General features: G+C 37.2%; 2 protein-coding genes and 1 long non-coding RNA gene across 7 annotated transcripts in view; 1 reads left to right on the top strand and 2 right to left on the bottom strand.

Moving 5' to 3' along the window:
- The window catches only part of zgc:100829 (uncharacterized protein LOC445149 homolog), a 29,459-nt gene extending 21,584 nt beyond the window's left edge, over positions 1–7,875 (bottom strand). The window contains exons 1-2 of one of the 5 annotated variants that reach the window (XM_053240188.1): positions 7,628–7,875; positions 6,687–7,020 (exon numbers count right to left, since the gene is read on the bottom strand). In XM_053240188.1, coding sequence (XP_053096163.1) covers positions 6,687–6,861 — 175 coding nt within the window. In that variant the 5' untranslated portion in view covers positions 6,862–7,020; positions 7,628–7,875. Of the gene's footprint in view, positions 1–6,686; positions 7,583–7,627 lie in introns of those variants that run through there. The other 4 variants (XM_053240189.1, XM_053240190.1, XR_008303875.1 and 1 more) reach the window with 4 other exon arrangements.
- Positions 7,876–13,210: 5,335 nt separating this feature from the next.
- puraa (purine-rich element binding protein Aa) overlaps positions 13,211–22,340 on the bottom strand; it is a 9,987-nt gene continuing 857 nt past the window's right edge. The window contains exon 2 of the mRNA XM_026938692.3: positions 13,211–18,411. Coding sequence (XP_026794493.1) covers positions 17,471–18,331 — 861 coding nt within the window. The 5' untranslated portion in view covers positions 18,332–18,411 and the 3' untranslated portion in view covers positions 13,211–17,470. The remainder of the gene's footprint in view (positions 18,412–22,340) is intronic.
- LOC117599160 (uncharacterized) lies at positions 18,293–20,731 on the top strand. The gene is made up of 2 exons (XR_008303984.1): positions 18,293–18,429; positions 19,420–20,731. It is a non-coding gene; the product is annotated as an uncharacterized LOC117599160 (long non-coding RNA).

The following is a 22,340-nucleotide window of genomic DNA, read 5'->3' as shown; positions in this document are numbered from 1 at the left end:
TTCAGGATATGCTATAGCTACATTCTGAAATCATATTCTACTTTATTAAATAATATGATGACATAATACTAGGCATGGCAGCTTGTTTACAGCATGTATGAGAAAATATTATGCAGATTTATCTCGCAATTGCAATTTTTACCTTGCGACTTTAAGTTAAAATTATGCAACTGTGACTTTTTATTTTGCAATTGTGAGTTAGTGAGACTTTGTGCTTCTGATTATTAGGGTATCCCCTACACCTAACAAAGCCTCACCAACACTGCAGGCATGCTATCCAGGTCAACATACCTGTTTATGCTATAATGGCCAGTTCCTGCTGAAAAGAATCCTTCAGTTAGGTTATATTCCTTGTTTACACACTGCTGCATATGCTTGTATTGTTGTGGTTTGATTGGAAACTAAAGCATTAAGTCACACTTGTGTGATATTTACAAGTAATTGTGAGACAAAAAGTCAGAATTGTGAAATATTAACTTTCAGTTGTGAGATAAAAAAAAACTAAATTGTGAGTTATTAAATTTTGCTAATGAACTTTTGAAAACCTCAATTTCTAGAAAAAAGTCACAATTGTGTGGTATCTTGCAATTGTGGGATAAAAAGTCATAAATTGTGACATATATGTTTGTAATATTTTCTCATAATTACTGCAAACAATATAATACATGGCATACTATTTGTACATATTTATATATAATACATGACATACTATTTGTACATATTTATATATAATACATGGCATACTGTTTGTACATATTTATATATAATACATGGCATAATATTTGTACATATTTAGTACAGTTTTATGCCACTTTGAAATGCTTATGTAGCATCCATTTGATTCTTTCTGAAGCCATTTCCTGGAAATCATGCTATCCGATTAATCAATCAATCAGCAGGTAGCAAATGTGTGAAACTGATAATATACAAGCACAAGAGGTAACTTCATCTCAGGATATTTTAGGACCTAAAAATATATGGCTATGGCTACAAAACTGAGATAATAGAAAGTGGTCATTTGTCAGAATAAATGGAGAATGATTTCTTTAATATAGTATTAGTTTTGGATGTAGTTTAGCATTAGCCTAGCCCCGTGTAGCTGGTTTATATACCACTGTCAGTCAACAACAGCTAACAATCATTTAGCATTGCAGGGCCACCAGTGTATTGGCAGTGTAGCCATGGCAACATTACATGCCATGGCAAGAACTTTTCATTTATGTATTTCCCAGCAATTCCTTGTTTCACTTTCTTCTGAAGTAGCTCTCTGTTATTTATTTTTAGGCGGTTTCTTTTTGAGACACTGCCTCAAGATAGCGCCTTTGTCTCCACTGACATTTTGTCATATGAAAACATACTCCTTAAAATACACGGTAAAAATATATCTTTAATTTACATTCAGCATAATGAGCAGCTGCTCCTGTCCTAGAAAAACGTCACAACAGAGATTTAGGATAGGTCATGTTGGAGGTTTCTTTTTATAACATTCATTTGTTCATAAGTGGATACTAGTAATGATGGTTGCCTTTAAAAAGTTTGGTCAAAGATAGTACTGAGAGTGAGGGCTTACAGACCTTTAGGGTTAAGTGACAGAGAACAGTTTAACAGACATTAACTTAGATCATTTAACAAGCAGATTTAGTTGTTTGTCGTGGACAGAATTCATACACATGCTTAAAAATCATAAGAATTCTTGATTTCTTAATACTTGTAATAAAATGGTGCAGAATGTTTTACAGTGTAAGTGAATAAGATGACTTTCAGTAGAAAAGTGTTTATTTTCTTTCCATTTTAAAAATTTTACTTGACTCAATAAATTAAATTCAAATCAATATTATATGTTGTTGTAAATTAATATAATTTTTTTTTTTTTTTTTACCACAGCTCTGTTTAACAATCGATTCTGATTGGCCACAACTTTCACTTTTGATTAATTTTCTATAACAGCAGCTTTGACAGTATTTCTGGCTGCAAGTTTTATATTAATCTGTTATCATTTCTATAGTAACAACTTATACTGTATGGCGACATTTTCTGTGAGGAGACACAGCATTTTGGAAGGAGTCTCCAGTGTGAGAGCTTTGTAACAGTCAGAGGTAAACCTGTAACTTCAGGATGGAGGATCTGCAGTTTCTCAGTATCATCACAAGCTGTGTTTTTTTTTATTATTATTATTATCATTATTTTTTTGTTAATAACTTATTAATGAGTGTTTATAGCTGCTATAACGTAAGTGATAACAGGAACTAACTTGTTTCACGGATGTTCCAGAACATTAGACATAATTGTAAATGTAAAAAATGTATAGTGTTGTTCTTTAACAAATAAATAATTGTAATTTTGGGGAAATTGCTGTAGGATGAGAGAAATAAAACACTTTGGGATGTGCCTTATTGGTAAATAAATCTGCTTCAGGCCACATCCGATCACATTGTTGTTGATTATTTTAACATATTAACATCAAGCCCTGTTGTGTTTTATTCCTTATATAAAATAATATAAGTAATTGAAAACACATTTATGGTGTATAAAACATACATAATTAGGAAAATTATAGGAAAAGGAAAGCCTAATTGACTAATAAGGTGCCAGTATGAGCATTGTGTCATAGCATTGTATAGCATTGTGTCAGATTATGCCATATGTTAAATGCCATACTGTCTCTAATCCACTTTAGTTGATAGACTTCCTGGTTCTCAGTAACTCAAACATGTGAATTCCCCTACAACACTGTCACATTACTTCTTTTTAAAACTAAATATTTGAATTTTCCCAGGCGGACTTTTTATAACCAGGCATTTCCTGAGATATGCACACATCGCTTGACAGCTAGACCCTCATCCAGTTATACAGATTACACAAGATTCACCGCGACTGACATTCAAATCTTTATTCACTCTTTCTCTCTCTTACTTTCTCTCTTAAGCCCCCTTTCTCTGCTGTTTGTTCTGAGCACAAGCACTTCCTGTAGACTTCCTGCTTTGCTGGCAGTTAATTGTTGGTGGCAATGGAACATGGCCTGGCAGATATTTCCTGTCTTGCGTTTAAAATTAAAGCAGTCACTACTTCACACTAAAAAAAAAAACCCTCGCTCAGTACAGCACACATGAGCAGTAACTGATATTCCTCTAATCGCATAGCTTGAACACAGATTTTTAACATAGAGAGTACAATCTAGTCTAACAGTCTGTTGCAGTATTGTCTACTGTGTTTGAGGATTGTATCAGTGTAGTGTACTGAAACCACTAACCAGCTGAGGAACAGCTGCGTATGTCTCAAGGAGAAAGAGGCCTCTCTGTTCACCAGCCAGCCCCGAAAGGCACTTGATAATAACAGCTTTGTCTTTGGCGTGGCCAAGAAAAGGTTGGATCGACGCACATGTCAAGCCAAGTTAATGCACTGCCAGCCTACATGTGACCTATAGTTATCAGAACGCTCCTGTTTGAATTTCGCCTCATGACTAGCTCAGCTGCTGAGACAGCCTGCAGTCCCCTGAGTCATCTCCTTTATTGCAAGTATTCTCACAAAGCTCACAACTTCTTTCATGAAAATGCTGACTGACAAGATTCTTTTTAATGTCTAAGTAGTCTTGTACACTTTTATGTATTCTAACCTAAGGTTTGTTAATCTGTGGTCATTTGGATTCATTACACTTGTATCTTAAAAGCATGCTTGGCCCTTGCTCCTCCTGTTTTGGACAGCTGTCCCTTTCATGGATGTCTCCAATGTGGCTTACAGGGGTGTCACACATACAGCCCACCAAAAGAAAGGCTCTAATCTGGCCCACCAAATGAATTTAGAATCAATGATCTGAATCCAAATTGTCTTTTGGATTGTAAGTGAACTGAAGGATTCGAAAATAGAGCTAGTCTCTGTTTTTTTTTTTTGTAGGGGACAAATTAGCAATAGCAATCAACTCAGGGCCATAAACTCAGCTACTGACAAAATGTGCTAATCTTCATTAGCAAACCATTTTCTCCCCAATTTGGTCACCTGCCAATTCCCAATTCCCAGCCAGCTTTTCCAATATGACAGCTACCAACAAGGAAATATGAAGGATGAACACACACTTTCTCCAAAATATGTGAATCCAGCTGATTACATTTAAAAAAAAAAAAAAAAAAACGGCTCATGCGGCGTCACACACACAGAGCAAAGTGCTATCTGCCTTCTTCCACATACATGAGCTCACAGACACCTATGATTGGCTAGTGTTGCTATGATTGACAAGGGAGAGATAGTGTACTATCCCAGAGCCAATCCCCAACCAATTTTGCTCCCTTGGCTCCCAAACACAGTTGGCTATGAAACTGTTGAGATTCAAACTGGTGAACTCCCAATGATAAGGCTTTTCTGTTGTGTCATTCAAGAGCCAGCAAGCTAAAAATCGTTCATATAAACCCAAATCCATTTCCCAATTAGGTCCATGCCATATATAATGCCAAATAAATTCATTTCAGGTTCAGGTTGTAACACTACATAATGTGGAAAAGTTCAAGAGGGGTGAATACTTATGCAAGACACTGTATAGTAAAACCATAATTTGGATTTTTTTTTTTTGTATGATATACTGTCTGTTCAATGTTTTGGTAAGTAATAAGTGTATATTACATACTGTATACAGTATATCCTTATCTGTGTATTCAGAATGTAACTCTCAGATAAATGAACGCATTTATGCAGAGTTGTTAATATGTTATTAGTCTACTAAACTGTTTTTTAGACAAAGGCAGAAATCATACCTTTAATAAACTGCAATAGGAAAGTCAGTAATGTCAATCCCAAGATAAAAGCCCTAAATCTAAACCTAAACCTAAACCTTTTTTTCTTGGTTCTTTTCTCATGCCTTCTCAACCGGAAATCAACTTAGAACTGTTTCTAAGTTGAAGGCAGATTTCACTCTTTTTTGTGGTTTCTGTGCTGAGTTGTTTCTGTGAGCTTTAATCGTCATATCACAGGATGTGCCTACCATACTCAAACCACACTATCAGCTGAACATTTCACCTCCGAATCATTTACTCTACAATCATACCATATTTAGTCCTGACAGGCTTTTAAAGAAGCATGAGCAGACTGGTATGGTAAAGGTTATATTAGTACGCGTTGACTCTTTTTCTCAGACTCTGACGTTTGCTAGGTGTGTTTTGATGAGAACGTTTGGGTGTGTGTAATGTCTTAACAAAACTTTCCCAGTGTAATTAGAACATTTTGCTAGGAGTCAAAATACTTTATATGTGGTGATATATAAAACGTCCTTGTCAAGATAATTGTCTATTTTTTCTTCTGGTTTTACAGTACTGAATGAGAGCAACCTTTTTTTTTACCACCAACTCCTTAACTGAATTATGGGAGAAGGACGCATCTTTAAGAAGGACAGATCTGATGCTCAATGAAACGAAACCCTTAGAAGATTGCTGTCATTATGCAGGCTTGTAAACTTGACAGACTTGACAGTCAGAAGTACAAACTCTGCTTTAAAATGCTGCCTACCTAGGCCACCTCCTACTGAATGGACTACAGGGAACGTGCCAAGTGAAAGTATCCATGAAAACAAAATTGTGTGACTAATATGGCAATACATAACAATATGTAATCATGACATTTAGTTTCGCAGAGGTTAAAGTTGGAACACACAATACACTAGCCAAACAGAAGTCCAATTCTATGAAGAACAAACAAACAAAAATCCTATAGTTTTTTAAAAATGTTCAACGTGGTTTCAAAAAAAAACCAACATTGAATCAGTTACTTATTACTCTGAATGACAAGGGAGTTAATTGATGCTGAAGTAGTGATAATACTGGCAATACTCTCAGTACTCATTATCATACAGTAATGATATATTGTCAAATTGCTCACGTTTTATTCAATATTTGGATATATTGTATAATTATCAACACGTGCCTTACAGATCAGTTTGTTACAGACATCAGCTTAAAGAGGCCATGAAATAGTACGGGAGCTTTGCTTTAATTCCGAATGTTGACGTGTTTCCTTTGGAAACAGGAAATCAGGTTCGTAACTTGTCAAAGGACTTGACTGATTTCCACAACAGCCAGTAGCATTCGATATACTCCACATCTTTGGCCCATCGTGTCATTGTCATGTTTTGTATCCTAAAGCGTAGACTTCCAGCCACCAAGCTTTTGGGTCCAAATGCTCACTCACTGTTACATACACACACTAGCTGTATATTAAACTGTGTGTATAATGTCATGTCACATGTAAAGACACAGTGTGTAACATGTCACAGTTAGTTCAGTTAACATCGGGAATGAGCGCAAACAAACACAAACTCCAACCATCTTTTCAAAACACAAGGGGTTGTTTGGAAGGAGAATAACATGCAGGAAGTTAATAAGCACACATCTACATGAATGCCCCATGTTTGATTGCATTTTTGCTACTAATGTAGAGCATTTGGCTTACGGGGCATTACAAATGTGATCTAGAGATCATTTGATTTGACGCAAATTGGTTGAGTACAGGATGAGTCATCAATCACTGTGTTCCTGTAAATTTAAATGAGAATACCTACAACATACATAACATACATTATTTTTAAAAATATACACTATTTTATTTCTGTCTACAGCTCCAAGAGATTTTAAGGAGAGTGGACTGACTTTGGGTGGATGACGCATTTGTATTGTAAAGTAAACGTGTGTGAAGTGAAGATGCCGTACCTGGCCTAGGTTTGGGTTTGCGTGGTTCCTCCCGCTCCAGCTTCTCCTCGCGCTCCTTCCAGCGTCGGACCTGCTCCTGTCGCATCTTCAGGAACAACGTCTTCTTCTGCTCTTCATTCAGAGCGTCCAACACATCTGGGTCGATGTACATTTCCTTCAGGATCTGCTGCAACATGGCTGCGTGTGTGTCCAATCCTTTAAAGCCAGATGTAGAAAGTGTGTTGGAGTGTAGGAAGTCTGCGCCTGGGTGCCGGCCCTGCTCCTGAGCCTTGCCGCTCGCTCACTCACCACACACACTCTCTCATCACTGAGCAGCAGCCAGCAGCTGGACAGGCTGTGGGGGTAAAAAAAATGACAAGTTACAACATCTGGAAACAATCTGCTCTCAGTCTGGCACTTTTGTAGCTTGGTTTGTTCGCTTGCATTGTCAGTTTATAGCTTTGGGTCAAATTGGATTTTCTTGAGCAGCTACTAACTCTTCCTGTTTTCTTTCCTCACTCTTGTTCTTGTTGTCGTTGTGAATTTGCCCTGCCAGACACCTTTTCTCTAAAGCAGTGTGAGACTCCGGAGTGTCGTCAAACACGCTGTTTCTCTTGTTTAAATGGGAGGAGATTCCTCAAAAAAATCCCCCACCCTCTTGCAAACCCCAATGAGGCACTTGAGTTCTATTTTAGCCTTGTCTTTTTGTGGCTGTAACTCAACTTCAAGAGCTGTGACTAAAGAGAGGAGCATGCATTTAGTTCAGACATCCCTTAAGAATGGAAACATTTACAAGAGAAGGAGTAAGACAGATGGAGAAAGAGAGACAAAAGCAGGGTGAGGGTTGTCAGTCAGTTACAGTGCAGTCTGCAGAAGCTGGAAGGGTGATTCAAGAAGAGATAGAAAGCAAAAGTCAGTGTGGGAAAGACGAGTGGAAGAAAAAAGATTACAGTCATACTCACAGTTGGGTGCGGATGGTGTACAGCAGGCGTTACAGATTGGGAGAATGAGTGCTGCTGTCCTCCTTGCCTTTGTGTATGACTTAGTTAGTGACATCACAACATTCCATACTCTCTCTCTCTCTCTCTCTCTCTCTCCCCGCCCACGCTTCTGCTTTTTCAAAAATGCATAAACACACACATTTCCTCTCTTCCTTGTGCTGTTCATTAGAGAGCAGCACTCAGGAAGCCGGGGCAGGCTGTTGGCGCACTAAACAGAGTAGCAGCATCCTGCTGAACAAAGCTGGACGAGTGAGAGAGTGAGAACTTGACACAGAGGTGTAAGCCGGAAGAGTGAATGACAGTCAACTAGAATGAACATTGGCTTCTGAAATTTATTTTTTTTTTACATGCATCTTTAATTAGTTAATGTCTCTTTTCTTTTCTGCTTTTTAAAACACAAGACAGATACATGATTTTATCTAGACAGTAAAAGACTTTCAAAACGACAGGAGTTGTAGGACTAGTCTGACCAGAGAGTGTTTCCAAAATCAAACACCAGGGGGCACTCAAGAGCCGTTTTGTACTTATATACAAATAATGACATAATTTTCTCTAAAAATAAGTAACTAAATAGATCATATAAAATATTTGTATTAAAAAAAATTATATTATTATCTGTTTTTTTTATTGAATTGAATATTCTATTCAATAAAAATACCAGAAAATGATATCAATTATACAGTATATATATATATATATATATATATATATATATATATATATATATGTATATATATATATGTATATATATATATACACACACACACACACATTTAGTGCTTCAGATGTCCATATATTCATTCTTTTTTAATCCTTTCATGCATAAATATGTCCAGTTTTGAGCCTTATTTCATTACTTTTACTTCATAAAATTTCAAACAGCATGTCATATGAATTTTGATTATGTTTTCTTTTTTCTCCTGAATATCACTTATAATTAAAAGTAAATGGATTGTCCATGTAGGAATTCCATGAATAAAAAAGGACAAATAAATAAAACATTATACCTGAAAAAGAAATCTTCCAATGTGTTTATAATTTAAAAAAATAATAATTAAAGTCTAAAATATTTATGACTAAAACAAAACTACAGAAAATATATTTTTTAAACAAAATATTCTTGATATGTACAAAATGTACACCGTTTACGGCTGTTGCATGATGCAGCTGATCTTGACATTTATTTAATTTTTTTTAAAGAGGGGGGTCGTTTAAAAAACAAATAAGGCGTTCATTAGAGTTTGGCACAAAAAATACTATTTATTTATATCATTCATTCATTCATTCATAAAGACCATAATTTGGTTTTATGTGGGTTTTTATTGTAAAGATAAGCCAGAGACATTCTGTTATTACTATCATTATATTATTTTTACTATTACTTAATATGATTTTATTGTTTGTATATTAGCCTTTAAGATCTCAGTAATCTTTAGACTTTGCTCTGAACCATTCCTTGTTGTTGGGGTTGTACTCTCAGTGGTACACCTTTGGTACCTTTAGTATTTATCTTTTTCGTAGAAAGTGCATCTAATGATACAGATAAGGCTTCACTCTAAAAGGTAATTACAGTCCAGTCTTTTTTTAAAGGTACAATTTATCCACGTTTCCAGGTGGAAGTTACTGTACCTTTCCTTGCCCTGGTACAGTTCAGTACCATTTTTCCAAGGATGTACCCTGTCCATAACACATTTTGAATCTTTAAGCAACAGCTCCATCTGCTGGTGAGGAGCATTTATGCATTTCCTTTTTTCAGACTACCATTTGCACTTTCTAGAAATGATGTTGCAGATGTATAACAAAGCTAAATAATTAATTACAGGATCTCCCTGTCTGTAAAAATGTTGGTTCTGTTCATATTTACAGGAAAAGTCCAATGCAGCAAACTACCTGTAGAATAGCTATATCACTTCACACATGGCCTGTTAATAAAAATAAAACAAAAAGGTCCAAAAGGTGTGAAAAGCAAAGAATGGCCAGACTGGTTCAAGCTAAAAGGAAGGCTACAATAACTCAAATAAGAACGTGGTGAGCAGGAAAGCTGACCTCAGAATGCACAACATGTCAAACCTTAAGCAGACGGGCTACAACAGCAGAAGTCTGCATCGGGTTCCACTCTGCGAAGAACAGGACTCCAAGGCTACAGTGTGCACATGCTTACAGAAACTGGACAGTTAAAGATTGGAAAAATATCCTATTATTATTATTTAATGAACAGATGACTAGGAACAGAATTGGGCATTAACAGTACGAATTCATAGACCCAATCTGCTTTGTGTCAGCAGGTCAGGCTGGTGGTGGTGGTGTAATGGTGTGGGGAAGGTTTTCTTAGCACGCACCAATCCAGACTATCTGAGTATTGTATTATTATTGTCCCTTCTTTTAATGGCAAGAGTTATCCCATCTTATAATGGCTATTTCCAGCATGATGATGCACCATGTCACAAAACATTATTTCAGTCGTCTCAAACTGGTTCCATAAACAATAAATTCAGTGTACTTTATTGGCCTCCCCAGTCACCAGACCTGAATCTAACAGATCTTTCGGATGTGTTTTGGTAGAACGGGAGATTCAAGCAGCTGACAAATCTGCAGCAATTATGTGATGCAATCATGTCAGCATGGAGCAGAATCTCAAAGGAACACTTCCAACACCTTGTGGAATCCATGCCATCCTTGCCACAAAGAACTGAAGCTGTTCCGGAGCAAAAAGAGGGTCCTACCCAGTATTAATATGGTGTTCCTATTGAAGTGGCCAGTAAGTGTATACTGGTGTTTTGACGATGGTGGTGTAGAGCAATGTCAAACATCTCCCATAGATCTTCAGTGGGGTTGAGATCTGTTGAGGGTGAAGGCCACAGCGTATGATTTATATCATTTTCCTCCTCATCCAACCGTTCAGTGAGCCCTCGTGCTCTGTCGATGGGGGCGGAGTCATCCTGGAGACCACTCCCGCCAGGATAGAAATGTTTCATTATAATATAAAGGTGATGAGTCAGAAGAACTTTGTTCTTTATTTTGTTATTTATTTGCAATGATGCTTCTCTTTAAGGAAAAAAGTACAGAAGAAGAATATAGCAGTAACAGTAGCAGCTGTTGTCCACTAGATGGTCTACTTTAACACTACAGAAGAGAGAATTCTGATTTAAGTCACTGGTTCACTGATGTGCAGAAATGGCACACAGCTTCAGTTTCAGCTTTTAGTTTATTCTCATTCTGGTGTGGCAGCACCATGGCACTGACACCACCACGGACACTGTTAAATTAAACACTAGACAAGGAGACAGAGAAAGACTTTTTGGTATGATGAAACTCTCAGCTTGTGGATGGACTAGCTGTAGAACCAAGTACTGTTCTAAACATGTGACTGAGACCCATTAATTAAATGCCTGTCATTCTTGTCATTTGGCTCTTTGGCAAGCAGGGCATGTTATTTATACAGTGGCAGAAAGAGCACAAACATAACCCAATTTCCCTCATCCCATTTTCTTTTAATAATAATAATAATAATAAACATCTTTTTGTTTAAAGTTCGGCACTCTGAGAATAAAATATAATAATATATTTATTATAAAATATGAATAAAATAAAGCAATATTATACCACAATTGCAATTACTTCTAAAAAGTCCACAGATGATCAAAACTTGTGTTGTAAAGAAAATAAACAGAATCTAGAGTTTATACATTATATATATATATATATATATATAATGTATAAACTCTAGATTCTGTTTATTTTATCTGTTTATTGTGGTAATTATTTTATTTATTTTATTTTATCTGTTTATTGTGGTAAAATATATATATATATATATATATATATATATATATATATATATATATATATATATATATATATATTTTTTTTTGTTCTTATTTTTGTTTGGAAGCCACTTAGATTCAACCAATTTGCATGAACTGAGCATTTCATAGTAACATTTATTTTTTTAATTATCCTATATCCTTTAAACGTTATGTTTAACAATAGCACTCAAGCCACTAAACTTTGATAAAAATGTCGATTTTTTTTTTTTTTTTGACGAAGGACAGAATTTAGAGATGTGAGTGGAAAAACCTTGTCATAGTAGAGCACTTTATCATAAACTATGAATCCTTCAAAAGTACAACTAAACATTAGAAACATTTTGATACAATAGGAGTGTGCATGTACTTGGAAATAAATTTTGTTCTGTGTCAAATTTCAGGTCACTGGCCTTATTGATTTTACAATATGATGCAATATAATAATAATAATAATAATAATAATAATAATAATAATAATAATAAAGAGATAACACTTATATCAGGCCAATACCAGCAAAAAGAAAATGATGTACTGGATATCGGAGAAGACATCAGATATCAGCTCCTATAACAAATGGCAAACACTGGAATTGGAAAAGAGATTTATTTCGAAACTGGAAATGCTTACATATAAAGAGACTTAACTTGTTTTTCTTTTGTTAGGATTGATTTCTATTATGTTTATATTATAGTTACAGCATAAGTTATTTTTGTGTGAAAGAGTTCAACTGTGGAGTGCTTTAGTTGAAAAATAAAAGAACATCTAAAAAATGATTAGTTTTTAAAGAAAATTATCAGATGGGTTTCGGCTTCAGCTGATATTCAAGGTTTCATCATCGGTCGCAGTATTGGAAAAGAAAAAGTGGTAATGTGCCATCAATAATAATAATAATAATAATAATAATAATAATAATGACATTGGTATTATTTTATTTTGATCTCTTTTCAGGATATTGGAACATAAGCCAATTTTTCAATCAACTTTTTAATCTACTTTTAATATGCTGCGACAAAAGGGAAGCTTAAACTGCACTCATGGCAATGTTTCCAGGGCAATATTTAGTTTAAAAAAATGAAAAGTGAGACTTGAAACAATCATTTCTTTAAAAAAAACAACAGACAAGTACAAGCTAAAATCATACTCTAAGTAGTTAGAGCATTTTCTTCCAAGAATTTGATGCTGATCAATTTTGAAATTGATTAAAATATATTAAATATTAAACAATAATATTAAATAATAAATATAAAGTTGAAAAATTGATTAGAAAATATTGCATTTAATTTTTTTCTAAATAAATCGATAAATTATCCTCTTTGTCTTATCTAAATTATTCTTATCTTTGGTTGGGAAGCACTCGCATCCAGTCAAGAAATTTAAGTGAGCATTTCCATTTTAATATATTTTTATATTTCCAAGTAGTCTTAAATAATGTTGTACTGTTCGTTTAAATGCACCACCCAAGCCTTTAAAACATCTCAGCAGAAACCAAATGATTTTTGAAATAACATTCTGACACACCTGTTACAATGTAATGTGACTAGTTAGACTTGATAATAAATTAATTTTAAAAAAATATTAATTTATTAACTTTTTTTTTTTTTTTTTTCCTCTTTTCCACACACAGGAAACTTCACTGAAGTCAGTAATCTGGTATGATCTGTCAGAACATGCAAGGGGAAAAAAGAAACACCACAACACATATTTGTTGAAAATTAAACTCTTTTTTAGTGACGTGGGTAAATTAACATTTCTTTTATTTTTAAAATTTGTAAAATGTACATAAATTATATTTGACGCATCACCACCAAACGTGTTATTCAGTAATCATTCTTGCAAAGGGAAGGAACATAAGATAAAAGAAAAATAAAGAGAAATTGCACTAGACATTCCTTGTTCAGAGAATTTTCAAACAAAGATTGGTCAGACATATTTTTTTTTTCCAGCTGGGAAAGCAATGTGCTACTGACATCAACCACTGACGACAGAAGAGTCCACCAGACACCTTCATCCAAGCCTTCCCATAGAATAGAAAACCAATTGAGGAGCATGAATACATGTGTAATGCCTCGGCCCCGAGGCCCAAACACAAGTACCACTTTTATAACCAATCAATCATCATACCCGCTCCGCCTCCCTTCCCACGTTCAGAGAAATGGAAACATTACATGGAGCATGTGGATGATCTCTAAAAGTGCTAGTTAACTACTCTATGTTGGTTTGACCAGGTTGGGTGGAGTTTGCTCATTAAGCTTGGTTTCTTCTCTTCTAGACCCAGACCTTTTTATTATAAGTGCAGATAAAGGCTTATCAAACCTCAGGAAAATAAATGTGGAATTCAGCCACATGCTTTCAAATATTAACCCTTGTCTTTTAATTGATATACATAATAATGCCACCATTGGCACATTTTATATTGCACACAGTAATGAAATAATGGAAAGAAAACAAAAAGCCATGACAAGTGCTGTGGAAAGTCAAAGAATGGGGGGCAGGGGGAGGGGGGCGCAAGTCGTGCTGGCCATACCCTGTAAATGAGGAATTCAGCCGCTGACAAACTGCTGCCAGGATCTAGAGCTGTGAGCGGACAATCTCACAATAGCTCAAAATTGGGCACCCAGAGCCAAACCTAGCCCACAAACCATTCTCCCATATGCCCCTTCCCGAAGTCTGACGTGTGAAGAGCAGTGAAAAGACTGTACTGCGTTTTCAAGGCTACCAACCCATGTCTGAGTTTACATGTGGGCTGATGCTTAGATGCGATTCAATGACAGCGTGGGACGAGAGAGACTCGGTCAGTAGTGAGGGAAAGGCTGAGGGTCAGGAGCATTAGAATGTGCGAAACACCCATATTATCTTTAGGACACCAAGCAAGTCCAACGAAAGTTAGGCAATGGTGTGTGAGGAAAGCATGCCCAACAAAGCCTCGGAAAAAAAAAAAAGAAAGATAAAGAAAAGACAAGAACCCAAACTTTGATCCAAAGCACCAGCCAGCGTGTAAGCATGTGGAGTATAAGGCACCAATGCTGAAGAGTATGCTCCCCAACAAGTAACATTAAAGACGGCTCTCCTAGTCGGGCACACAATGGCCACCGGTCAAGCTTTACAACGGTTGTGCGTCCTTCTGGTTTGGAGTCTTGCACCTTGCTGGAATAGAAGTTTCCGCTCGTGGGTATGGCCAATCTGCAGACCTACATCTTATAAAATTTGAGTTATTCGGTTACAGTCGGACAGAGTGGCTAACAGGAACTTTACGCAGTCATGGTTTTATTGTTTTGCATTGTTTCACTGTTGTGAGTTCAAACACTTTATGCCCTTAAAGTCCTCCTTCAAGGACGATGTTCGGCTGGCTTCCACAAACAATACGATGTAGTTGAGAAGCAAATGGATATTGTGCTGAGGCTTCGTTTGCCCTTCACGCCAGTGGAAGCTGGGCGAACTTCATCGACAAACACGCTACGTGACAAAGCGCGTGACTTGATCATTCATACGTGACGGAACCGTATATGAAACTGAGTTTGTAAGCTCGTGAAGGTGCTTTTCTTTTTGCTCAACCCTTGCGGACGTCGTACCCACATTAAAGTGCCCGTGAAATCAAAATTTGTATTTCAGAGCTTGTTGTGCCTGTTCCTTAATATTATGGAGACCGAATACGATCCTATATCTGAAAATAACCCACAAAAATAGCTTTGGGAAAATGTTTTAAATTTTTGCGTGATGACGTACATCTCGACTTTGTTGATGGTCGCGTAAATAAACGCACTCTAGAACTGTATGTCCCACCCCAGGAGGTGGGTCTTGCTCTACGCTGTGTAACAACCTAGACAAAATTATGTACAAATATTGATAGTTATTTAGTTATATCCTACCACTCAATCCTACCACTCATCCCCTGATGCCTCCATGACCCCACGACTCTATCGTCACTATCAACACCGCCGACGCTCGACCTCGTCTGAAACACGTGTGGCATACCTCCAGAAACAAGTCACCTCATCGTCGTCTAGGATATTATTAAAGTTAAATGGCGTGGGTGAAGCCGTCGATAAGAAATCCTCCCCGATTCTCCTTAAACTCTTTGCTTCTCCATTTTGAACTAGTTCCCTACGCTCCTGTCAGGTCTGTTTACATTCAGCAGGGAAGGTGAGTATCATGAATGCTACTGGCTGTTGTATAAGTCAACACGACGTCACTCGGACTTCCTGTTTCAGAAGGAAATATACAGAATGAAATCATTTAAATGGGCACTTTAAGTGTGTTCAGGCCGTACGACTCAACGTTTGAGTAAAAGATTGCTGAACGAATAAATATAAACGTAAAATGCCGATACTGCTTTGTTTCTTTCGTGAGCAAATAATCACTCTGTCGCTGATTTCATAATATTATATAATAACTTTTCCGAGGCAGGATGCACCTCTATTCAGTAAGTGCATGGATTCTGAGATGTCTGTAGATAAACCGTACCCGCAAACGCACTCCATTCCAAGCTTGTCTTGCTGCATTTCCCAAAATGGGAACGTGCCGAAATTATCAAGCTTCACCTTAGACCCTTGTATGTCCGACTAGGGTTCTCCCCAACACAGGTCCTAAAGGACCCCTGAAAGAGAGAGAATGAGATTTCATTGCAACAGACCTGTCGTTCATGTATGATCAAACAGTCAAGGATTCGATACTGTATTTACAGGTAGAACGGAAATTATTCATCAACTAAGTGACCAAACATCACTGACAGGACACTGTCTATGAAATCACTAAATAGAAGGTCCTCGAGGACACACATTGAGAAATCCACCTCAATGTAGCTGTGTATAGGTTAACATGCAACAACAGCATTCCTTGGCGCCACTCATACTCTCATTGGTAGACTGATATAATATTTAAATCCTTCTAGAGATTGTTATTTAATTCCCCCACTAAAAACGTGGGGTATTATCTTCTCTGTAAGCACTGAAATACAGCTGACTCACAAAATCATACTCTCTCTATGTATATATATATATTTTTTTTACGTTAACATTTTCATGTTTCTTTGCACCTTCCTCCAGGGGCCTAGTAGTTTCGGGAAGTATTTTTCGTTAAAAAACTTTTTAAGTACTCTTTCTGTTGTCACTGCTTCTCCTTGTTTAAAGTACCTTTTAGAACTAGTGTAGGCTATACACTTCGCATGACAACAAGACACAAGTACATAGTATACTCATCTGCATGACAGTTATTTCAATGGATTAAAAAGACACTGGGATTATACTCTATAGGCCGCCTCTTGCGTGTAGGTCTTCATGTCAAGGACCACCGTCCAGTCGCTTCTAATAACCCGACTGCATTGTGTAGTACAGCGAGCACTTGCGACCGTTGTCAGAGTTAAGCCGTACCCATGGCCTTCTACGCTCACTGACATTTTCACCTTTTAACCTCCGCGGTCCTGATTAGCCTTCAGGTGATGCTTTTAACACATGAGTGGCATGGTTACCATGACAGCCTCTTAATAGGATCTTAAAATTTAGTTTTAAAAAAGGAGAGAACATAAAATAAAACCATCTGATTTGTGCTGAAGTTATTAGCTTACACGTAAAGGACTGGTTTTCTCATGTTTCAGCAATAATTCCATTTGAACATTGCAAACACTTTTTTTTGTTTTTATAACATCTTTGACGTGTATAAAAGTTCTCGGTTAATAAGGGAAATAAACACTCAGTTCTTTATCTGTAGTCAAGTAGGAAACACAGTTCATATATAATGTTATTACTCTGTTTAGCAGCCGCTTACTGTATTAATGGTGGGTAAGTGGATCACATCCAGTGATGGGGTACGAGTTGCACCTGTCATCTTGTGGAGGTTTGTTGTATGTTTGTGGATACTTACTGCCCCTTGGAGTTAAACCGTTACAGTTAAATCTTTACGTTTCTTTCATTTGTACAGTAAAGTTCGTTTTACGCGTCGTTTCGCTTTGTTTTGATCGTATTTTTTTGCATGTTATCCTCCCTCCCAACACTCCGCTCATTATCAATCCTCATCCCCGTCGTCCGGGTGCATCTCTCCCGGCTGTTGCTGCTGCTCGCACACCCTCCTCTCCCGCTGCTTGTCTTGAATCTTTTTCATCTCCTCGGCGTATTTACAGAACGTGCTGCCGAACTTGGCCCACACTTTGTAGGGCACCGTGATCGAGTTGCGGTACGTGGGCTTCACCTCGCTCACGCGCATGAACACGCCGTACTTGTTGGAGCCCACGTCGAAGAAGAAGCGCTTGTTGTCCACAGTGAGCGACGTGCCTTCGGGCAGCTCGGCAGGCTCATCCTCCACGCCGTAGTCGTCGATAAGTTTGGCGAGCGCGTCGCGGAACTCGATGAGCCCCTGCGCCGGCAGCGCGATGGTCTGGCCCTGCGCCGAGCCCAAGCCAGGCCCCCGGTTTACCGTCTGTCGGATCCGCAGGAAGCGGCCGCGCTGGTTCTCCTTCAGATCCATGTAATACTTCCGATTCTCGCGCACCAGGAACTCGCTCTTGAGCGCTCGTCTCGGCTCGTCCTGCACCGCGTCCGGGTTGCTGGGCCCCAGCTGCGCGTAGTGCTCGATGAAGTCCCCGAGGTAGTCTCGGAACTCGACGGCCACCGACATGGAGAGCGTCAGGCGGCTCTTGTTGCCACCGGCCCCCACTTCGGCGATCTTTAGGAAGCGGCCTTTCGCGTTCTGCTTCACGTCCAGGTAGAAGCGCTTGTTCTGGATGTCGACGCGCTTGGACGCGAGCTCCTGCGTGTCGTGCTGCAGGCCGGAAGCCGAGCCCGCCCCTCCTGCCACCGCGTGCATGGAGCTCAGAGCCGGGCCCGTAGCCGCTCCTCCCTGCTCACTTCCACTGTCTCTGTCCGCCATGATGCCTGCCTGCCTTCTCCCTCCGTCTGCTGCAACCTCACAGCCAGCCAGCCAGCCACGCGGCCGCTCTCGCGAGATCTCTGCAAACAGACAGACAGGTTGGATTTAAAGCACCTAGACCCGCCGTTTCACCCAATCCACGATAAGAAAACATACGTGCGTGAAACAAATGATAGATACTGCACAATTCTGCTTGTTTTTTCCTCAGATTACATAAAATATCCACACCAACTGCACTTGCAATGTAACGCCATATCTGATCACTTAAATACCTGATCCTGTGCCCTGTCTTCTCGTTCTGCGTTCTCTTAATCACCAACCCGAAACTACACGAGGTTAAACATGACCAAAAAAAAAAGTCAGGCCATTTTAAAATGCATTTATTTGTCATTGTCACAGAAATATACAGGGTGGTAAGACTATAGCCTAAATATTTGCAAATTTGATGAAAACACTAACCAGTTAAAACAGTCATTAAAGTTTTTATTATTTTTTAATTTATCTTTATTTTTTTGAATTTTATTTTAAAACCTGCTTTGTTCTGTGCACAAGGTTCGAGTGAATATCTTCAGACAGCAGGCTATTCTAAGGTCAGAAAGCAGATCAAGGTCTCCAAAAACACACAGAATTGTTGGTCAAGGCGCATGTAGCCTGTTTGTTATCTCAAAACTCATATTTGTAAAGTCCCTGAACGCTTTTCTTCTCATTTTGCATTCTGTCAAGTTATTTTTCCTTTGAGATTCAATTCCACAAACTCGACTTTATTTCAGAAATCTCATTCAGCTCCAAACGCGCATGGAAATAGACCTGCAACCCTTTAAATCTATTAGATAGGTCATATCTGTAGGACTGTATTCATTTCAATAATTCAAACCGAGATTCATATTCTGATTTATTACAGTGCAACAGAACAATCCAAACTCCTCTTCTCCTTTTGTGTAGACTCAACCTGAAACAAACATTTTACTATTAATAAATTAGATGGCACAATGTCAAACATAAACCTTTATTATTATTATTATTATTATTATTATTATTATGTTACCCATGATCAAACAGTTGAGTTTTGTCATCATTTTCATCTTCAGTAACCGCTTTATCCTAGTCAGGATGTTGGTCGCGCTGGATCCGGAGCGCATCCTGGGAATACCGGGCGCGAGGCGGGAAAACACCCTGGATGTGACGCCACGCGCACACATTCCCATCAAAGGGGCAGTTCGCCAATCCACCTACCGGCATGTTTTTTTGGGAGGTGGAGGAAAACCGGAGGAAACCCACGAGGACGCGGGGAGAGCATGCGCATCTCCACACAGATCGGACCGGCGACCCGCTGCACCACCATGCCGCACAGTTGAGTTTTATATCTTTGCAAATTATTTGGGTAGTGCAGAAAAGTATCCTGATGACTTTCATGATAAAGATCAAGATTTACAGTTTTTAAAATTTACTGATCACGTTCATATATATATATATATAGTTTATAAAGGAAACTACGGACTCTGTAGTCTCGTAGTTTCCATGCATTTTTAAAGCGTTAAATTAAGACCAGTGTCAATAAAATTAAAGGAAATGAAGTTCCCTTAAAATTGCTATATCAGTGTTTCCTTAAAAAGCGGTATATATTGGCTGAAGTAAGAGTTACGGGCGGAATAAATAGTATATAGCTATTATAATAATATATTCCACATTGGACACAGAGAGAGGTTTGACTTTTTTCTGTCTGAGGAAAAGCTGACTTTTAACATCCTTTTATTAACACTAAAGATATCAGGTATATCAACAAAGCTACTTGTTCGTATAAAATTATAACAGGCAATAAAAATGCCAATAAGATTTCTAAGAAGCACTGGCACATGGATGTTCAAGTAGCACAGTCTTTTCTCCGTGGAGAAAATAAAGACCAATCAAATGCAATCAGAAGAAATAAGTCTATAAAAGACAATGACTTTAAATATTTTGTGAAACTGGAAGCACCGGCTTGAAGTTTGCCAGGTTTAGAGAAGTGCAATAATAATAGTAATTAAAAAAAAAAAAAAAAAAAAAAAAAAAAAAACAGTGTTGAGGAGAGGACAATATTCAGCAGCTTGTGTGTTGTGTATCAGATGCTCCCATTATTTGTGTTTCAATCCGTTTCAACATCTCTGTCGAATGGGTAGGTCCAGGGATATGCAGAATAACTTGCTGGAATCAAAAAAATTATTATTCTTTATTGTTATTTTTCGTATTAAAAAAAAGAAGAATGGATATCTAATATCTGACTATTTATTTTAGCATTTTAAATCAAATAAAATTGCATTTTGTTGCATGTGATTTAAATGCAGAACTGAATCGTGTTTATTAGAGATGGCGGATGTAGAGCTGTGAGGAAAAGAGAAAGCTCGACATTTAATGAAATCCGAATGCCTTTAATCCTGTCTTCTAAAAAAAAGATTCATTTTTACAATAATAACTGGGTTAAAAACAGAATCTATTTTTATTAGTTCATTTTTCAGATTTATGTTATTTAATTTCATAACTCGCATACCTTTCAGTCAAGCTGAAATAACCAAGTACGCATTAACTCTTAATACGCAAACAGTAGGCCTAACATGCTATAACTCTACATAATTCAGGTCAAACTGATGTAACAGTTTTATGATATCATTCTATAAAAAGTATAAGTAATTATTCTGTCATTATCCATTGGTTAGGTGAATAGGAATATAAATAAAAAGGCAAATAAATAAAAAAAAGATTAATAGGGCAGATGAATACACAAGCATTGACTTAAATGAAATTGTATTGTTCACAAATTTATGATTACAATATGTAGCAATATGTAGTTTAAAAAATATATGTCATAAACATAATAGCATAGGCTCCATATTTTCGCTATGGAGTCGCCTAATTATAGCCTCTCCCTTTCTCTCTCTCTCTCTCTCTCTCTCTCTCTCTCTCTCTCTATATATATATATATATATATATATATATATATATATAAAGATAGACAGATAGATAAAGATAGGTAGACAGATAGATAAAGTCTTTATTGTTCTATATTCAGCCACGGATATTAATTTTGATATACTAAATGAAGAAAGCGGTATAGGGTTTAGGGTTTTAGAAAGTCGGAAAGTTTCAAAAATCTCTTGATTAACGGGCAGTCTAAACTATCAGAACCTAACGTACAAATTGTTTAAAGGTTTGTGTTTTAGTTACAGCCAAAAACAGACAGAAAACAATGCTGTTTTCTTGATAATTCATAATTCGGGCGAGGCAGAGCCGTTAGCATGATAATAGTGTCATTAAGACAGCGTTTAAGCATTGGTACAGTGAGTCAGGTTTTATCTGCTGATTAAAAACCTCCTCATTATTCAGATCCTACTGTACTTGTCAAACAAACTTCGAAAAATAGTTATGAATAATATAAAAGGTATAAATGCGTTCATCTAATTGATCAAGGGATAAAACAATGACTTGGGCCATTTGAATAAAAATGATCCAATACAGAAGGAGAGACTGGGTGTGTTTTTCACTAGAACAATTGTGTTAAATTGTTTTCACTTAATTTTTGTATGTTATTGTCTTTTAAATGTTATTTTATTGCAATTAAATTCGCGCAACTCCCCCATATGATGAACTGACTCAAGACGGAAAATAATATATACCAAAAATAATATATTCAGATTTCATATTCATGACTATATAATTTGTATAGCTATAATTACTGTTATTAATAAATACCGGAAAACAGCAACAATAGCAGCAACAAAACAATAACAAAAAAAAATTTGCAATTTTGCTATAATTCAAGATGGACCCAGGTGAACCTTGTGAGAGTTAATTTATCTCTGTCAGTGCTTTTTCCCTGTTTTTCTGTGCACTTTTGTCAATTCCGTTGTAACATTCAGATGTGAACTAATCAAAGAGCTCAGAGACTATTGTAATTTCATGGGTCCTGTTGCAGGCCCACTAAAGGGGGGCTTGCCATCGAGAACTGATCACATGAAATTCTGCCAACACTGGCAAC

The sequence above is a fragment of the Pangasianodon hypophthalmus genome, chromosome 15 (genome assembly GCF_027358585.1).
Source record: "Pangasianodon hypophthalmus isolate fPanHyp1 chromosome 15, fPanHyp1.pri, whole genome shotgun sequence".
Lineage (NCBI taxonomy): Eukaryota > Metazoa > Chordata > Actinopteri > Siluriformes > Pangasiidae > Pangasianodon > Pangasianodon hypophthalmus.
The sequence above is the reverse complement of the archived record's forward strand: the minus strand, read 5'-3'. Positions and strand labels throughout refer to the sequence as shown.